At 37.3% G+C, this 20,576-nt stretch overlaps 1 protein-coding gene across 3 annotated transcripts; it reads right to left on the bottom strand.

Moving 5' to 3' along the window:
* Positions 1-1,810: 1,810 nt before the first annotated feature.
* On the bottom strand, positions 1,811-4,938 carry LOC126195096 (ubiquitin-conjugating enzyme E2-17 kDa-like). Of its 3 annotated transcripts, none has more exons than XM_049933559.1 (2): positions 4,795-4,938; positions 1,811-4,466 (listed from the first exon to the last, which is right to left on the bottom strand). In XM_049933559.1, the coding sequence occupies exon 2, from the start codon at positions 4,419-4,421 to the stop codon at positions 3,963-3,965; it is 459 nt and encodes a 152-aa protein (XP_049789516.1). In that variant the 5' UTR covers positions 4,422-4,466; positions 4,795-4,938; the 3' UTR covers positions 1,811-3,962. The 3 variants fall into 3 exon arrangements, with proteins under 3 accessions (XP_049789516.1, XP_049789517.1, XP_049789518.1); XM_049933560.1 differs by lacking the exon at positions 4,795-4,938 and adding an exon at positions 4,632-4,759; XM_049933561.1 differs by lacking the exon at positions 4,795-4,938 and adding an exon at positions 4,739-4,759.
* Between the last annotated feature and the right edge of the window lie 15,638 nt (positions 4,939-20,576).

Here is a 20,576-nt window from a genome sequence, read left to right as displayed (position 1 = left end):
CCACCTATTTTCTACATCAGGGCCTAAACACCATCATTAAATCCCAGCTACTAACAGGTTCTCATAAGGCTTAAATAAACAATATTTCTGGTATTACATCAGCAAAAACAGATAACATTAAATTTCTTGGTGTCCACCTGCACAAAAATCTCCGTTGGGTAAACCACATTACTTCTGTGTGTGAGAAAATCAGCAGTAGCCTGTGTCTTATGAGTCGGTTGGCAAAAATAGTGCCAATACAAGCACTAACAATTGTTTACTATGGAAAAGTTTAACCATTTCTAAATTATGGTGTTGACCTGTGGGGTTGTGCGGCAGACCTGCACCTAACAGAATATTAGTGTTACAGAAAAGAGCCATTAGATTAACGCATGGGCTAAAGTCCAGAGTGTCCCGTCACGAAACCTTTGCCTAACAAATATCTAACAGTATATTCACTGTATATGTATAAACTTATTACATTTTTTCTGAATAGTAAAAACAAACTAAGTGCAACGAGACAATTATGGTACTAGAAGTACAGGGAACTATTTCAGGCAGAAGAAAAAATTAAAAATAACTGACAGTAGTCCTTATATTTTCACTCAGTGAATTCTAATCTACTTGTTCTCTCTTGTAACACAGAATATAATTAGAATACTAAGACAAATGTATGTACCATTACTGTATCTATCTACAGTAATCTGTCAAACCTATGACATTTGAGAAAGACCTCGCTTGATGGTCTACATGCAAAAAATATAAATAAATACATTTTACTGGGCATGGTCCAGTCAAAATTTTTTTGTCCTTGCCTCCATCAAATTAACACTTCATCTAACCAACTACTTGTGAGGAACATCTATAGTTTAATGTGGAATTATACATGCAATGTGTCTCAATAATTTAAATATATAAAGAACAACACAGATAAATGTCATGACAGGGTAAAACAAGACAGAAAAAAGATCAATCAAATGTATGAAAAAGTAATTACCTTGTGGTAGTAGACAAATTTCAATGAAACCAAGTGTAAGCACTTACTTCCACAACCACAGTTCATCTTACATTCAAGACTTAAGGAAATGATATGCTCTTAACTAACATTTGTTGGTGATCCCCTTGTCCTGTCGTCTTTGACCTGCAGAATGAATTTTTTCTCCTGCACAATGAGATAACTATTCATTTGTCTCCATGTTTCCTCTCTTTTGTACCATGACAGAAGCCTGATTCAGAACTTTTCTCAGCTTTTGTTCACAAAACACAGAAAAAAACAGTAGGCCTCAGAAAATAAAGCTGGTAATTGTGAAGTATTCAGTCATCACTGTACAACAGCACAAACCGTTTTCAATGCTTTGAACTGAACATAATCACTTCAAAACAGCACTTCTTAATCATTTTTCACTTTTTTATGCACTGATTCATCTCCAGCGTTTTCTTTTCTGCATCTTCTGTTCTATTGTTTCTTTTCTTGTATTTTTATTTCTTCTAAGGCCATAAATTTGATTCATGTGCACTCATTCTCTTAAGATTTCCTGTGTATGATGAAATAACCAGTGGAGAAGGTGCCCAAATACACTAGGCAACTTCTATGCCAATTTCTCAAATAAGCAGTAAGTTATGAATAACTTTAACTAAAAAATAAAACACGATAGCCTTCATATATATAAAATCCACTTACCATTTTGTGACCTGCAGGAAAATATAGGCTAGTAACTTTTGGACACAACAGTTAAGTTCACTGCTAGTACAGTCTAGCAATAATAACAATAATAATAATAATAATAATATGTGTGTGTGTGTGTGTGTATTAGTCACAACACCTCTGGCATTACAACCAACAGCAGAGCTTTATTAGTCTGTAAATGTTACATAATACTGATACACTCCCATACATTTTGATGTGTGTAATATGGAAACCCACAGAACCGTTTCAGAAACATAGTAGCACAGTGACTCAACTTGCAGAATTAAAATCGTTAACAGAGAATTCCAAAGTTTACTTTAAGGACAACTGTAAAACAAATTGCATACTTGATACGTAACAGTATCAATACTTACAAATAGTGATCAACGTATATGACATTATGCTGTACTCAGTAATAGTACTTATTGACAAATAATACCACCAGTTTCCTACACTCCATGACACACAATTTTCATTTTCTGTATTCAAATATTTTTAAAAATAACATCTCTTTTCCCACAGAAAAAGTTTCACTCAGGCACTGCAAGACAAATATTTTACAGGCATCTGTTATCTTGTAAAATACCATCATTTGTGGGTAAAATCCCACACAGGATATTGAAATAAAATGCTGTTAAGTTCTGTACTGCCCCACTTTTAACTATGTAACTGCTACACTATTTTGATATGATTAAGTAGTAACCAGAGAGTCATGTTAACACTGAATAACAGTTTAAGTGCTAGTTGGATGCCATGTGCTAAATGCTGATGTTGCATTGCTAAAAAATAACTTATCAGCTGAAAGTCGTTTAACTGGAAACGATTCTTTCAACAGTAAATCTTATTGTAAACATTTTGAAACTTTTACTTATTGCCATAAGAGCCTTATCAATGGATAGTAAAATGCTTTCAAATTGCACATAAAATGCAATGATAAACTGCATGAAAGCAGTTATATTTCATGATAGCTGTGTCAAAGATTTAATTACCAATCCTGATAAAATAAGTAGAGACTCTATAGTCATACAATAGTTGACCGTAAAGTCATACAAAAAGCACTGTCAAAAATAGTTTCTGGCAAATCTATATATTTAGAATAACAACTCCTGCGAGTATTATTCAAATTAAATTCTGTTGCTCTAAATTTTGTCACTTCCTACTACAAACTTTCAGCCAACAACAAACTAAGAAATTTCTTGCAATGAACTACGCTGTTTATTGGCTGAACAACGTCGACATTTGGGAAGGTTTCTATTATAAGTCTATGTTTGCCATCACGCAAAACACTGCTGCTCCAAAACAACTTTCCTTCAAATGAAACAAAATATGATATTTCAAAATATAGTACATCAACAGTAATTTTCATTAAATTTCTGATTTACCAGTGTTTCACTACATTATGTCTTGACACACCAAATACCCTTAACCTCCCCCCCCCCCCCCAAACATATACTGACATCAAAAATAACTTGTCCGAACATTATTATCCACATTTTTTACTTATATTGTTCTCTGCAGTTTTCCAAAAGGATGGAACCCTAATCCTAGTTTGTGTTTACTTTTCTCACAACTGAGAAGTTTTCAAATACCTCTCACCAACTTCAGTATTCATTCAATATTTAAAAAACCATTAGAGCATCTTGGAAAAAACTGGGAGTAGTTAAGCACATTTTCACAAAGGGGAAATTAACTTTTTCCCACTCATGCATTGCAATAGTCAAATTATTATGCGTCTTTTCTTTGCACACTTGAAGGAACTGATTTCCAGCACCTAGAAATCTGACAAGGCTGCACCACATCAATGACAAAGTTTTACAAAATATTTTCATCTGGCATCAATAGTGAAAAATTGCGTAACATTAGAATCACTCATGCTTGAAACATTACTAAATATGCACTGAACATTATATTAACATACAGTTGCGCAATTCCGCTGAAATCAGAGGCACTTCCTGTGAAACAATTTAGTTCCACCTATTTCAAGCATTTTAGTTTAATACACAAAACTCTGGGGCATGGCAAACTAAGTAAAAGATATTTTATGGATTTAATATTTCATTTAATTCTAATCATCACAGCTATGACATATAACATACAAATTAACAGTCCTCTGTTAGTAGCATTACTATTCTAAGACAAAAATTGGTGTGTCAATATGAAATCTGGAAGCTGTTAATAGCTATAATTTAGTGAAATCACAGGCCTTAGGCTTATGGGGAACATAATTTCCTTAGTCAGTGTTAAGGTGCAATATTCCAATCACAGTTTTAACTATAAACATGTAAACATTACAGCCTTACGTGTCCAAAAAGCTTTGCTCCACACATGACTTCACACGCTTTTCGTATTCTCGTCGATTTTCCTTGAAAAGCTGAGCTGCCATTGAATTTGCTGGAGAGTTCGGATTGGGATCACTTAATAGTGATTGGATTGATGTCAGAATAGCAGACACATCATATGTCGGGCTCCACTTATTCTGCAAGATGTCCAAACAGATGCCTCCATCCGCATAAACATTTGGATGAAACAATTTCGAAAGAAATCTCACTGTGGGCGGCTTGTTTGGGTACTCTTCGGTAAATTCCAATGTCAGCTTGAATGTTCCATCTTCGAAAGGAGTGTCGTGTGGCCCAAAAATGACAGCATGCCAAAGCATAATGTTATTTTCAGTAGGAGCCCCACTAATACCAGTAGGCGGATCCTCTTGAAGGCGCTTAAAATCCCTCATCAGACGTCGTCTGGCAGGCGTAGACATTTCTGATGGGCTTTAGGGAGAATGCTTGCCCTCGGCAGCAACAAGCTATACAAGGAAAACAATCAAGGTTAGTGCAAGGATTCGGAACATAACGTCATCTGACCTAGACAAAGAAAACCGTAAATGTTTAACAATATTAACAGTACAGTAAAAAAAGTCCTCAATTTGTTGTGTTATACACAGTCTGACACTTATTGTTAAACTATGTACCAGGAAATCTTGAGCTTAACTATGTAAGCTGCGAATGTCAGCAAGCTTTAAATAATTAGTTCATAACTTCACAATAACACGAAATATACTAATAATGAATAACACACTTTCTAACAGAATTTTAAATACTACAAAAATTGGCAATTCATCCAGAATATTGCACCTCTGTTGCCTGAATTTCAATTACTGTGCAGATTCTCAGTTACACAAATAGACCATAACCTTCTACATCAAGGAGCATTACGCACCAAAGATCATGTACGTGAAGATAAACTGTGTCACATTTCACTGGGATCCAAAGAGAAGTAATAAATCTGTGATTATCGAAACGAAATAAAAACCTGCGCTCGGATTTGGTGCAAGCCAGACAGTAGGTTGTACTGAACTATTCTTTAAGGTCAGAAGCTACACTAGAATAGTTAGCATATTTTAGTTAATACTACTTCTCAGTTTGTAAGCTGTTTTTAACACTGAGAACTACAAACATAACTTTTATCTTTTTGTGGCTGAAAAGCTCCTTCCAGCTGCAGACAGAAATAAAATAAGGGCAATTTCAAGGCCAGTTCCCACAGGCCGTTTCGTCTCAACACGTCGGGGCATATTCACACGTTCCAGCACATCACATCACGCCAGTTCGCTTAGCCCAGTCGCAAACGGTGGAAGTGAGGTTATGGGTTAGGGTTACCATCCTTGATACAAAAAGTTAAAGTTCAGTATGGGAATCGAGATACTAATAGCGATATAGTCTGTTAATAGCTGAAGCATTCTCCATAACTCAAGTTCTTCGTGAGTTTTCTGTGGTAAAGTAATGAGAAGCGAAAAAGCATTCCAAATACCGTCACTTACTAACGAAAATTATATATATATATATATATATATATATATATATATATATATATATATATATATATTAAAAGGGGATTAAAGGGAATAAATAGATCCTATTTACCTTAGCCGTTATGCATTCTTCCTTAAATAACTAATAGCGTCATAAACAATTGTATTTTTCTCCTTTGTTAGGGCTGACAGGTGGTGTGAATTGGCCTTCACACCTGACATAACCTCAGGTCACGTCAAAACGTTCCACAATGCATTTCAAATCGCATCACTAACACAGACGTCACAGTTAGGCTTCCTTGAGAAAAAAGTTTTGACGGTGACTTTTAGAGTAGATGCACTTTTCATTCCAATAGATCCATACTGAGAAGATCCTCTAACACGAATAATACGTCAAAAAGTCAAAAATACATAACACATATTTACAAAGAAAACCAGATATGCTAATATATTCAGAATAAATTTTTCACTCTACAGCAGAGTGTATGCTGATATCAAACATCCTGGCACTTGCCTGCAAAAGGAAAGATCCCGAATTCGAGTCTCAGTCTAGCAAAAAATTTTAACCTGCTAAAAACTTTCATGGTAATGCACTTTCCACACATCCAAGTGATACAGTCCTCATGGACGTGGATTAAGTCAGAAAATCATAAACATATTTTAATTTAAATTGTAATAAATAACTTGAACAATATTTAATACTCTGAAGTGCATATGATAATCCTTAGGCTACTGTAGCTGTGCACTATCAAACAGAAATATCATTTTACAATACACATTTACAATGAGACATTACTGTAGTGAATTTGTACTAAGTCAGATTGTACTAATACTTGCATTATTTGATATTATTCGTAACATATACACATAAATTGGTTTTCCTTATAAATTCACAAATGAAATAGAAGGAGTTGGCCACTAATAAATCCTTTAGGCTCCTCATAACTGCACATGATTAGTTGTTAAACTTTTATGGCTGCAAACTTATGAAAATTGTGTTCCTGAAATCTGACTGGCATGAAATTGGCCCATGTACGATTCCTGGCTGGGTAGAAAATTTTTCGCTCTGTGATTGGGTGTTTTATTGTCCCCATCATCATTTCATCATAACTGACACACAAGTCAATTGAAAGTAAGTGCAACTCGGCTGTCGAGCTACCCCAAGTGGGGACTCCTGGCTGTCAAATCCATACAATAATTTCATTTCATCATCAACCCTATATGATATCATGGAATGAAAGTGAGCATGGTACGCTGGCTTTTTCATTCTTGTATTACCTATGTCTGCCATCAATCACACTGACATGGGGAACTGTATTGTCACCGGCTGACATCACAAGTTGAACTATTTTCTCGGTGCTCGTTTATCTAATCGTAGTGTATATTAAGCATTTGCGACTTCATAATTTTATCTTATAGTTAATCTTTGCAAATATTCAGTGATGACGTAATTGGCATAAGTGAAATAATTTCATCGCTTTGCAGTTCAGTGATGTTTCAGAACTGTAACTTTCATTTGGAATGAAACATCAGCCAATACACAAATACAAAAAATGCATAGCAGGAAGAAATACACAGAAACTTCCTTTGTTACAGGAAGGCCTGCAAACAATAACTGGCAAGATCTTAGTTATATGTATGTGGAAACAAATGTTCACATACTTAAGTTTAAATGCGGCAGCTATCATGTCATTACAAACGTTTTGTGTACTGTACAACTTTTTCGATGTTTTGATCATTCAGTGATTCTATCCTGTAATGAAGATGATTTGAAAGAATCTCAGTTACGAGCTGCAAGTACTGGTGAAAAATATTAAGATCTTTTAGCCATTTACCATTGTGCTGCTCAACTGTAACATAAACGTCAATAGCATTAATTTATTTCAATGATACCAAATTTTCAGGCTTTATTTATGTTAGGATTATCTCATTTCTGTTCTGAAATTAGCATTCACTTATATTCACTTTCAAGATATTGTCAATTACTCATCAACTCTATCTGTTTGTTGACATATATCCCACATATAGGGGATATTTTGACAATGAGCTAATCAACTTAATTATTTAGACATTCTGAGTTCAGTTCTGTGAAAAAGTGAATTGCTTTTGTGCCCACACAGTTGCACCATACATATAACACAATAGAGTGTTTAGTAATTAGCTTCCATCTTGTGTACTCTTTGGCATCCCACTATTGTAGTCTTTAAACCCAATACTTCCTTTATTAATATGATTAATTAGGATGCAATAATTATCACACTTTCCAGATAGCAATTTATTATAAATTCATAGGCTTTAAAAATTCGTAAAATCCGTTGTTTGTGAAACTGTATTCTTAACTTCTATATATAGGTTCCTATACAGTATCGCATGTTTTGTAAAAAACAGCTGCTCCTAAACTTATTGCATCCCTATCCAGATGCAGCACAAAGTCGGGTAAAGTCTCTAAAATCCAATTAGTCTTAAAGGATTGTTTCCAAGATCTAATTTACCCAAGAATGTTTTATTGCAGTTGGAATATTTGCTAAACAAAACTTTATGAACGATCACAAAATGGTTATGACGTTAGGAGCATGCCACCATTCTCTTGAGTTTTTGGCTTTGCAGCAGCAGACCAGCAAGCAGCGGTCAGTAACACTTGTCCATCAGTGTATACAGCATTTAAACATTTGTTTATGCATTTCTCTAAAAACAATATGAAATGTGACTATCTTTCTCTCCGTGTCTTAAAGGATTGTTCCCAAGATCTAATTTACCCAAGAATGTTTTATTTCAGTTGGAATATTTGCTAAACAAATCTTTATGAACGATCACAAAATGGTTATGACGTTAGGAGCATGCCACCATTCTCTTGAGTTTTTGGCTTTGCAGCAGCAGACCAGCAAGCAGCGGTCAGTAACACTTGTCCCTCGGTGTATACAGCATTTAAACATTTGTTTATGCATTTCTCTAAAAAAAATATGAAATGTGACTATCTTTCTCTCTGTGTCTTAAAGGATTGTTCCCAAGATCTAATTTACACAAGAATGTTTTATTGCAGTTGGAATATTTGCTAAACAAAACTTTATGAACGATCACAAAATGGTTATGACGTTAGGAGCATGCCACCATTCTCTTGAGTTTTTGGCTTTGCAGCAGCAGACCAGCAAGTAGCGGTCAGTAACACTTGTCCCTCAGTGTATACAGCATTTAAACATTTGTTTATGCATTTCTCTTAAAAAAATATGAAATATGACTATCTTTCTCTCTGTGTTGAATAGTGTTAATTTATTTTTTTGAAATGATGGGTATTTTGGGTCTGTAACTGGCTTTGCAGCGCAGTGATAGTCAGGAGCCTTGTAGCAGCAGTAATTACAATATTTGCTTGACATGTCTGCAATGAGCTCTTGTCCAGATGAAGAGGAGGTTCTGTCAGTAGCTGCCGATTCTGATTTCTGAGAGCATGAAGTTTGCTATGGGTGGCTGTCTGATACAATGAAAACAGTTAGCCAAAAGTGGACTGTGCAAGCCAAAGTAGCATTGTGCAACATGGTTCCCAAAACTGAATGTGGTCTTTTAGTTTTGAGCCAAGTGGAGATCTTGAATCAAAACTCTGACAATTCTGTGATGATATCTCGATCTCAGCTGTTGTGTGGAGAACTATCCCCTTCCACCCTCAATTGGTCAAAAGTGCATTACACACCTGGAGCAGCTTGTAAGGTGGCAAATATTGTGTGGTATGCAATGTGGCATTTTAGGATAGAGAAACTCCTACCACAGTTCCAATAATTTACATACTAAATTCAAAGAGTGAGCAATATCAGTCCCAATAATTACAGGGAGTAGCACTCATTATTACAGATCAGAGGAATACAATGTTAATATAGTATTAGTTAATTGCAGGTATTTCATAGAAAAATACTAGAACAAGTTTTGCTTATAAACAGTAATAATGCTGGCATAGTACTAAGAACAGGGAGTTAGCCAAGACCAGAAGTGAACATAAACTAAATTTGAAATTCCGGTTTGAAAACAGGCAGGATTGCAGTGGAAAATGTATGTTTTTATGTATTTATAATACAATAATATCTAGTGAGAGTCATACTGCTGTGTCCTCGTCAATGGACACAACCAGAGCTGGCATGCTGAAACAGTTTCGATTGGCACCATGGGTGGCGCTTTGAAGTTCGCCACCAACCACAAGCATGGCCTAGTCAGCAACCTCCACGCTGCCACCAATGAGATTGACTTCCGTGTTGTGACATGTGGTGGCCACAGGCAGCAATGGATGGTTCATCTTCAGCATTGGCGTATGACAGTTCTAGTACAGACCTCCGGGGTTGCTGTTTATAGCTACAGTTTGTAGCAGAGATCAGCCTGCGAGACTTAGTCTTCAAGTGGAGTCACCTATAGTCTTCGCAAAGGGACACGTGCTTACTACAGTGATTGACACTATATTTAGTAACACACGCCATGACAGGCCACTGTTCAGTTGTATCTATACACAAGCACATCCAACGAGCTGCCGCAGAACTTTAGTTAAGTATCACAGCGCAATAAATTATATATTGTGTGTCACTGATTTGTCTGCACTGTCACAGTTCCGCCACCCACTTCGGAGCACCTAAACCTAATACAGTGTGTATGAACTGCTCCATCTAGATGAACCATACACACCATCTGATGACGAGAATTCCGAACTCACTTCCCACGTCACTTTGCTTTTCCTTGCTTGATTGCTCGTTAACTTTTCGTGCTTGTGTGTTACAGATTGGCGCTCTTCGTCTTTGCTACTTACTTGCTGTGTTGCCATAGTTCATAAGTTAGCTTTAGGATTTCTTGTTGGTTTGTATTAGCATTTGTTTACCATGTCAAACCCACTGTTGCAAATCCCTCATTTGCCTGCCTCACAGTTACTGGCTCCACAAACGCAAAACCTTGCAGCACCACTGCCGGATCTAAACCAAATTCTTCAGATACAGATGCAGTCAATGAATCAGCTTACGGAACTGATGAAATGGTTTATTCAAATGCAGATGCCAGCAATTGAGATATGGAATCAGACTCCATTACCCACTGCACCGCCACAAGCAACACAATCTTCACTGCTGCCTCCATTTCGACAATATGAAGAAGAAAAGGAAGACTGCTCGGAATATTTGCCACAATTTATAGAACATCTGGCTGTTCACTGTGATGCAGTTTGTTTTTCTGTCCACCGTCGATGTCGCTGTTTACCGCGCTCATGTTAAGTTATTCCTTACTACAAAGCCAGAACTACGTAGCTGAGATGAATTTACTCAGGCATTGAACAAATATTCCAATGATAAGGTCAATGTTGCAGCTGCCAGATTTAAATTCTTCGGCTCAAGAAATAAGTAGGTCAAACGTACAGGCAGTGGGTGATTGATTTGCAGGTGCACACGAGACAGTACAAATTTAAATGTGAATATGGAAAATACTATAACGACTTAATAATTTGTGACACTATTACTCAAAACGTGGCAGATAGTAGAATCCTTGAACAAATCTTAAAATACCCCGACCCTCACATTGCAACAAGGTTTGCAAATTATTGACTTTCAAGATCCTTGTGAAAGTGCAGTTGACAGTTTCCAAGCACGGAAGATTTGCGCTGTAGCCCCAAGATATAACATTGTGTGGCAAGGTATGCAGCCCACTTTGAAGGCCAACACAAAGTAGCCCAATCAGGTACGCCACAGCTCGCCATGTGAACAACCTGGCCGGAAATCTACCAGTGTAAAATTTTGCCCGCACTGTTTCAAGTTTCACAAATTTGATCCATGCCCTTCATGTTACGAGACATGTTTTGCATTGGGTAAGAACAGCACATTCCAGCTGTTTATCTACAGGTGTCAAAGACTTCTGCTCAGAACAAACACACACATATATCGAACTTCAAAGTGCATGTTGTTCTTTCTGAACCGAGCTGTGACGCTAGTATAAAACATAACAGGGAAACGGTACAACACAAAGAATCAGTAATTCCTTCAGTGCAACGCCACACCAACAAACTTTTATGTGGACCTTGTTATTTCTGGTCAAAGTGTTCAGTTTCAGTTAGCCATATGTGCTTCAACATCTCTGCTAAATCGCAATAATTATGACTTTTTTTGGAAAACTCAAGTTACAGAAGGAAACAACTACATTGACGGCATATAATGGGCGGGATATTCCAGTATTAGGATCTTGTAGCTTTCCTGCCATCTTTCAAAATTTGCAAAAGACTGTGTTATTCCATATTTTGTGGGTCATGGGACAGTGATATTATTTTTGGCTTTGATTTGTTTGACTTGATTGGATTGCATATTGTTGACAATGTGCTAGCAGTTACTTTGTTTGTCTTTGGAGACAGTGTTGCTCAGTTGTGTGATGAATTTAAACATTTGTTTGCTGAGGGCTTAGGTAAAGTTACCAATTTTGTTGCTCATGTGACGATGAAAGATAATGCACAGCCCGCTTTTGCAGACCTCACGCCATACCATATGCGCTCTGTGAACATGTTGCAAAGGAACTTGAACAGTGGCAGGAAAAAGACGTCATTGCACCCAACGCAGCCAGTCTGTGAGATTCCTCATTAGTTTTCGTGAAGATACCTTCAGAGAAATTGAGAATCTGCACAGTCTTTAAGGTTACAGTGACTCCTCAGACATACTTGATTCATTCCCACTGCCATGCCTGATAAACTTATGGACTGCTTAGGAGCGGGCACTTATTCTCCTAGGTCAGGTTGTGCATTGTCTACCTGAAGTTCCATTAGATGAGTAGTCACAGGAAGTGTTTGTGATTCATACACACAGAGAAATCTACAAAATTGTTCGCTTGCCATTCAGTAGCGCATCTGAGATATTTCAACACTATCTGGAACAACTAACTGTGTCTGTGCCTTTGTGTATAAATTACTTGGATGACATCGTGGTATCAGGATGCACGGCAGAAGAGAACCTCAGTAATTTGCATAGCCTTTTCAAATTGTTGTCAGAGGCAGGCATCAACCTTAACAAAGACAAGTGTGAGTTCTTCCAGGCCGTAATTAAGTACTTAGGTCTTGTTATCAATTCCCAAGGTGTTCATCTGACGGAGTGGCACTTACAGGCTATTCGTGACTTCAAACCTCCAAGAAATCTCCCTGAATTTCAATCAGTACTAGGGAAAATGACTTACTACATCCGCTTCATTCCTAATACAGCTCAAATCGAGGAGCCTGTACATCATCCTCAACACAACAATGTACCTTTCGTGTGGTCCCACGAGTGTGGCATTGCATTTCAGAAATTGAAAGACGCTTTGCTTAGCGATCGTTACCTGGTTCATTTCGATCCTGACAAAGGAGCTGGCTTGGCCACGGACGCGTCCTTCTATAGATGCTCTGGACCAATTCCGCTTAGATCACCGGAAGGTCGCTCAAGCAATGGCAGCGAACCCATACTTGCAGATTTTGTTACGCTACATCCGCACAGGTTGGCCTCGCTCAATGAAACAAATCATTAGCCCAGTGATCCACTGATATGCTGCATTCGGCATGACTTGTTAGTGCTTCAAGGTGTTTTTTGCTACGTACTGAATCAGAACAAGCGCTTGTGTTGATCTCAAAGACTTTCCAGAGACATGTACTCAGCTTGGTCCACATTATCACTGGGGTGTGGTCCATACGAAACAATTAACTCACAGACACTGCACTTGGTTCGACATGGACACTCAAAAATAACAGATGATGGCAGAGTGCCATGCTTGTGTGAAACACAAGGCAGCGTTTCTTTGATTGGCCGAAACCTGAAACGCCTTGGCAGCACGTTCATTTGGACTTTGCTGGACTCTACTGCAACTTTCATTAGCTGATTTTCGTCGACATACATAGTAAGTTTTCTTTTGTTGCGCCCATCGACATGTTGCACATTCCAGTCTTTGCAGTCTACATTTTGCACTGAGGGTCTTCCAGGGCTGCTAGTGATTCACAATGGATATCAATTCGTGTTGGCAGAATTTGAGGACTTTTGTGCAACCAACGGTATTTGTCACGTCACCAGTGTGTCTTTTCACCCTCAGTCAAATGGAGAAGCAGAGTTCTTTGTGTGCACTTTCAAACAGCAGATGGACAAGCTATGCACCCAACACATGTGGAAATAAGACTTACTGTTCTTCCTCTCGTCTTACCAGTCCCACAAAGGCCCTTTGCGAGCAGAGTTGCTCCATGGATGGGACCACTGCTCACTACTTCAGCTTCTGCACCCATCACAGCGCCTGGCGCCTACTATGCACACTCAGGCAGTGTACAAAACTAATCAACAATTTACTCAGATTTTACAGCAGATAGAAGACTTCAGAGCATGGCAGTATTGTAAAATCATTAGGTAAATCCATTTTTCTTGTACATGGTCCAGGAGTTTTGCGGTGGTGGCACCAGAACGAGCTTCGCCTTTTCAGTTTGTGTGATCCTGCTGCCGAGGTTTTGTTTACCGAATCGCTGCCTGCCTGCAGTCCATCTGGCGACCTGCTGCACCGCCACTACTAGGCACAAACCCCTTAGACCTGGACCCGATACCTTAGCCAGCACTGAGTGGACAACAGATGTTTTGCAGGGATGGCCCACTCAGTGCTGCAGCCTGCCGGGGTCCGCCATCCCCCATCACGAAGCTGTTTCGGAAAAGCGTCACAAAGACTGCACTCCATTGTCGATACAGGAGTGTACCCTGTGCCTCGTTTTTTGGCTGAAGTTCCAGGGCGGTTGCAAGGTGAATGCTGGGGCATGGGCAGGGACTCAGCACCAGCTACAGCTTTGGCTTAATGCATCCACACTTCCTCGACCCCCTGCTGTCATAGCAGCAACTGAAACTACATGACATTGGTGAGGTGGTTTGGGGGGGGGGGAAGAGAGTTATGTCCTCACCAATGGACACAATCGAAGTTGACGCGGTGGTGGTTTGAAGTTTGCCACCAATCACAAGCATGGCCCAATCAGCAACCTCCACACCGCCAACAATGAGATGGATTTCCACATTGTGATAAGTGGCGAGCACAGTCAGCAATGGATGGTCATGTGTGGTGATGACGTACGACAGTTCTAGTCAGGAGTTCCAGACTTGTTGTTCATAGCTACAGTTATAGTGGAGATCAGCCTGCGAGACTTGATTTACAAGTGGAGTCGACTGTAGCCTTTAAATGGAGATAAGTATTTACTACAGGGGTTGACAGTGTGGCGCCCAGGATGGACATAGCCTCTAGCAGTGCATGCCTTGACAGGCCACTGCTTGGTAGTGTCTGTTGGCAAGCACATCCAACGAGTTGCTGTACAACTTAAGTTAAGTACTGCAGTGTAATAAAGTATATATTGTGTGTTACTAATTTGTTTGTACTGTCACAGTTGCTCCATCCACCTCAGAGCACCTTAACCTAATATGTGTGCAAGCCGCTCTACCCAGATGAGCAGTGTACATCAAGTTCAGATTTTGTACATGATATAATTTGGGTGAAGATATGTGGTAAAGCTGGATCAAACATGGTAACTGGACACTTTTATAGACTCTCTGCCTCGGGAGTTCTACTATTGGATATTTGGTTATGGATACTCTAGTTTAGGCTCTAGTTACAAGCAAATCAATAGGCCTATCGCAAAATGAATTACATCAATATTGTTCTTATTTTATTCTGCATTAGGCTATATCAAGCAATTTGGATTTAAAGTTCAGAATACGATTTTTTTATTTTACATTGTAGGAAGGATTGTCTGGTTTTGTGCATCTTTGCTAGGAACTGTTCATTTTAAAACTATATAGCCCGAAGTGTATACGTCCATTGTCAATGTAATTTTGAATGGTTATAGGCACAAATATTGGTAGCAGAATTCTCAAGTCAGATTAATTTTTTCGTAGCCCAGGATAAACACATAACAGAAAGCGAGGCCTGCTTTTGAAGGACTCTCATGGTTGCAAAAAGCTGCAACCACTGTGACCATACTGAGTGATAAAAATTTTGTGAAGAGTAATACTGAAGAATAGTTGTGTGCATGTAGGACCTTGGGATTAGCAACTCACACAGCTGTGAAGCTGAGTGCAGCATTGCCACGTACCATTGCCTACATCTGGGTGGTAGGGAAATGGAATGCCTGTGATTTTACTTCGTTTTTGTGCTATTCTTACTATCTGATTGTCTGTATCATGGTAGTTACATCATATCAAGTTGCCTCCAAGGCCACCGCTGTCAGTTGGTGAACTTGCACTAGTTCTAGGTGTTTTTTTTTCTTTTGGAGTAGGGGGAATAGAAGACAGTAGGTTTCCTGTGTGCACGAAAGTATTGCACAACAATTGTGACTTCACAACAAAAGATAAGTATTCTTCAAAATCAGTTTTATTTACTTTGTTCAGGTCAGGTGAAAACTTTTTGTTCGGGTTTGTTGTAAGTAACTGAAAATGAACACATCTTATGATGTTGTTGATTGGGCACTGGAAATAAATAAGAATGTACATTTGGAATAGAACAATGACAATGCGCCCATTTTACTAAAGAGTGACTATTAACATGATGAAATTTGTGAAGAGCTAGCTGTAGGCGGGAACTCAAGTAGTGTTTGCTCTCCTTTTTCAGGATTCAACAACCAAGAACTGTCAGATGACTTATTTGAACAGCTCACAAAGGTCTTAGGGGAGAAGCTCGACAAACAAGACATGTTCATAACCGAAAATGTATATCACTCAGGCAAAAGCTTTCACCCCATTGGAGAAAGTTTTGAAAAGCAAAATAATGCTCTTAGTGGCATAAGGAAAGACTAGGGAGAAGTGAAAAGACCATTAAATAACATAACCATGCAGGATGATGACTTAAAGGAGGAAGTAACAGTTTCCAAAGCTTTGTCAGTATTGGGTTTCAGGTGATTGACATATTTTGGCAATAGAAAACAAAGACAGTAAACTAGAAAATGAGTTACCTGACTAAACAGAGAGAAGTGGTACGCATTTGAAGGTGATATGTGGCATGAATAAAAATGAAATGGAAATGTTTGAACAGGAATAAATTAAAACTAAAGACTGTAATTACTTGAAATTCTCAGAAGAACAGCGATTCTATATCAACATAAAAACTTCTAAAAACAAGTTTTATTGACCAGATCACAGCTGATACATATCCTGATTACTATTTTCAGCAAAGTTAGAGTGCCATCTTTAGATCAGTAAGTGTTGCAAACATGTTGCAAGGTTTATAATAAATAATATACATAATTTCTAAAAAACATTGTGTCAGTTTTTCATACTGTCAGATATGTAAGTTATAAAGCCTCTACATCTGGCATATTGCCATCTGCCCATTGAAATACATAGAGGTAAATTGTGAAATTAAAAATCTACATAAAAGGAAGTGCTAAAAATCTTTAAGGTGATTTCATCAAGGACTAATATAATGTTTACCTCACAGAAAATACACTCCCTTTCCACAGGAAGTACATTGAAACAAGAGCCACAACTGTATCAGCAAGTAACAGGGGTGTCAGATGTGCATATGGTGATAATGAACTCCATAGTGCCAGAAAGTTGTCAAAATAGCTTCATAATATACACTGTACCACATATAGCAGCTGTATTGTACATAATAACAGATAATTTAGAAATATCATTGGGATATTTACAAAGTATGAATATGCCAATTCGTTTTTATCAGCAACAAGCTAACAAAATTATTGCAAAATTATAGAATATGCAGTAATTTTTTCTTGAACAAACTTATCGAAACATATTTAGTAAAAATGATTTACATTTCCGCTAAGTTTGAAAGCATGTACCACCATCAAGGAAACCCATAAGAGAGTTTAATAAGGAGATACAACTGCTGTCAGATTGGACTGCAGAAGTAGAGGGAATTTTTTAAAAAAATAATGCACATTAAGTTGCACGATATGAGGAAAGCAATTTGTAACAGTGTCAACTGTTGTTTAGTGCCTATTCAAATTAGGCATGAGAAAAGATCAAAAATTTATGTCATGTTAATAATCGAAAACCTGATACCATTCCAGATGTAAAGTACCACCTCTCAGAACAAGTTGTAAACCTCACTGGTGTTGTTTTCTCAGAGGATGAACAGGCATTATTATCAAAAGGTTAACAGCATAACATCCAAAAATTTTTAAGCTAAATGAACTAAGGAAACTGTAATTGATATAAAAATTCCGATGGAAATGCAAAAATGAGTGGCTATCACGTTGTTAGTACAGTGGCGAAAATTAGTGAAACTCTAAAAATGACATCAGATGTTTTCATTAACATCATTAGGATGAATTAATATCAAAATATGTACATGATAAATTACATGACGCTAAGGCCATTGTATGACAAGAGGAACACAATCGTTTATCTCAAAGACCACGATTATAGAGCAAAAACTTAAAATTTAGTTGTTGGCAGTAATATAAGAGAAGCTGAATAGGAACCCACTACTAAATTTCAAAAAACACTAAAGAAGAAAATCGATAGTTCCAGTTTCGTTTTCACAGATAAAGAAAAGAAAAATGATAAAAAGATGAACTATCTGCACAATGGTTGTAATTGCAAATTAAAACTCACAAACAAAATAAATCTACATGTGCAACTGTGGGCAACAGAACTTCCCAAATCACGAACTGAATAAATTATTAAAAACAAACTTGAAATACGGTTACACTTTTACAAACCCCACCAGTATTTAACACACTATGAACTATCACAATTTCTTTCTAATACTATAGCTCCTAATGATTACATCTTATTGCCCTTTGATGTGATTAATTTACACATTAATGTACTTACTCATATATCAGAATGCCTCGATATATAATTAATCAGATCTAAAAATATGTGTGTTATTGACACTGTAGTGCTTATTAAACTGCTTGTCTTGTCTCTTTGTTACACTTATTTTGAATTTAATAATAAAATCTACTTCCAAGGAGAAGGTCTGGCAATGGATAACAGTTTAAGAGTCATATTACCTGAAATATTTCTCAGTAATCTTGAGAATAAATTTGTGAATACACATGGGCCAGTTGTGCAATTTTGGGATAAATCCAGGAAATCTAACCAAGGAATAGGCTAACCACTGATTAATTTGAAGTGTTCATTGTATGATGCCATTTTATTCTCTGGTTTGTTATTCTTGGAATAACATTCCCAGTCAGTCAAGTTGGCAGCAGCTGAAGAGTATTTCTTTCATCGTCATTGCAGAAATAGTGTGTTTGACATCAATGTTAGCATTCCAAATCGCAAAACCATTTGCTTGACGATACTCAGAGGCTTGTTATTGTTGTAAATAAGTTCAGGACCAGTAGAAAACGTGAAAACTAATGTGGTCTCATGCAATGAAAAGATTAGTGCAAAACATTTAACTATGTTGCAAGGTAATTGTATGTATAACATAACGATCTGTCTTGAAATTAGTTAAGGGGTCAGGTGTTTGTTGTTTAACCAGTAAGATATTTTTCTAAATTTGCGACTAAAGTATTGGATTAAAATATGCAAGTTTCAGTTCACAAACAAATTCATGTAGATCTACACAGCAGCTGCAAGAAACTTACGATTTTTTTGTTTAAGAAACACATAAATATTTTTATTCCCAGAAAAGCAGAGGCTACAGGTCGGTAGTGGCCCCTATGTGGAATGCAAGTTCCAAGTTGTGTACAGTAAAATACACAGTTTGATATACTTATCAACAGAAGGATGCCACAGTCAGTTCCATTTAAATGTAGCATTTCTGGCGAAGATAATATTCCATCAAATGTACATCTTTTCTGGGGTATGAGTGTACATTTGGCATGTATTGAACGTGGAGATTATTAGTTTTAAGAAATCACTTAATATACTAGCAACTATGAAATGCAGTCTGCTTTGTGAAATAGTTGATCTTTTTAGAGTCTCCAACAAACTGTGCTAACACAGACAATTTTGAGAGGAGTCATTGGCTACCTTGCCGTAGTACTTGCATCTGAGAATGATTAATTCACCAAGCTGCAGCAGGTGTTCTACAGGAAGTTCCTTTGCTAAATTCTTGAACACTCTTCGTGCATCCACTTTTGCAGTTCTTAGGCATGTAAAAATTCTGTCCATGTGGTGTGCTGATTATTAATGATTATACTGGTGGAATATGTGAAGAATAAGACGCCAACATTTATAATGACCAACCATAATCTCTTTTATGGTAGAAATGTACATACACACATATAAAAAGTGGATGCTGTTGTTGTTGTATCTCACCCTAAATGTTGGAGGAACAATAACTTTTCATACATAATTTTGACTTACGCGATCATCTCTAGCATCTAAATGTTATCTGGGAGGGTAGGGGAAATAATTGGAGACATGACACCTTCACTGTACTCTTCCTTCTTTTCTACAATCATCTCACCTTGAAACTTTCAATTTTGAGAAAAAACTATTTTCAAATGTGAAACAATTAGCAAAGTTGCAGATGGTGCTACTTCAAAAGCAAGAACTGGGGAATGGAGGAGGATTTGTATTGGTTAAGAAAGGAGCATAAAGCTCAAAATTAGGATCAGAAAAGAAAAATTAAAACATGTGATTTCAGAAAAAATGTATTAATCTGTATATATTTTCATTTAATTAAAACAGAACTGAAGAAATTAACAAAACTGTCGTTGTAACACATTCTCCACTGCCATTCACATCCTTTTAATAACCCTACTGCCCGTCCCCTTGTCAGTACCAATGATGCCTCCACCAGACAGTAGGAAATCACCATAAGCAAAGTATCTAAGTGTCAGAAGTATCTAGTTCACTGGTGGAACAGAGTCATTTCCGAAAGAAAGAAAATAATTGCAGAAGACAGTTCAAGAGAAATTTAAAAACGTAAATTGCCAGCCGCTCGTTGCACTGTTATGTACATTCAACAACTAAAGATTCCTGTTAACTGAATGGCAAGTAAGCATGCTCTTGTAACACACAGTTAATTATCATTTTATGATAAATATGGAATCGTTATGTGGATGATACTAAACAACAACAATAATAACTGAGAATCATAACTGCTATTTTTATAGCTTTTTTTGAAAAAAGGGAAAGTATTGACTTTAGTGTTAATATTACTGTGTTAAACTTACAGACTAGGATAGCACAAAAAGTTTTACAAATTTAT

The sequence above is a fragment of the Schistocerca nitens genome, chromosome 7 (assembly GCF_023898315.1).
Source record: "Schistocerca nitens isolate TAMUIC-IGC-003100 chromosome 7, iqSchNite1.1, whole genome shotgun sequence".
Classification (NCBI taxonomy): Eukaryota; Metazoa; Arthropoda; class Insecta; order Orthoptera; family Acrididae; genus Schistocerca; species Schistocerca nitens.
This window is presented reverse-complemented; position numbering and strand designations above follow the sequence as displayed.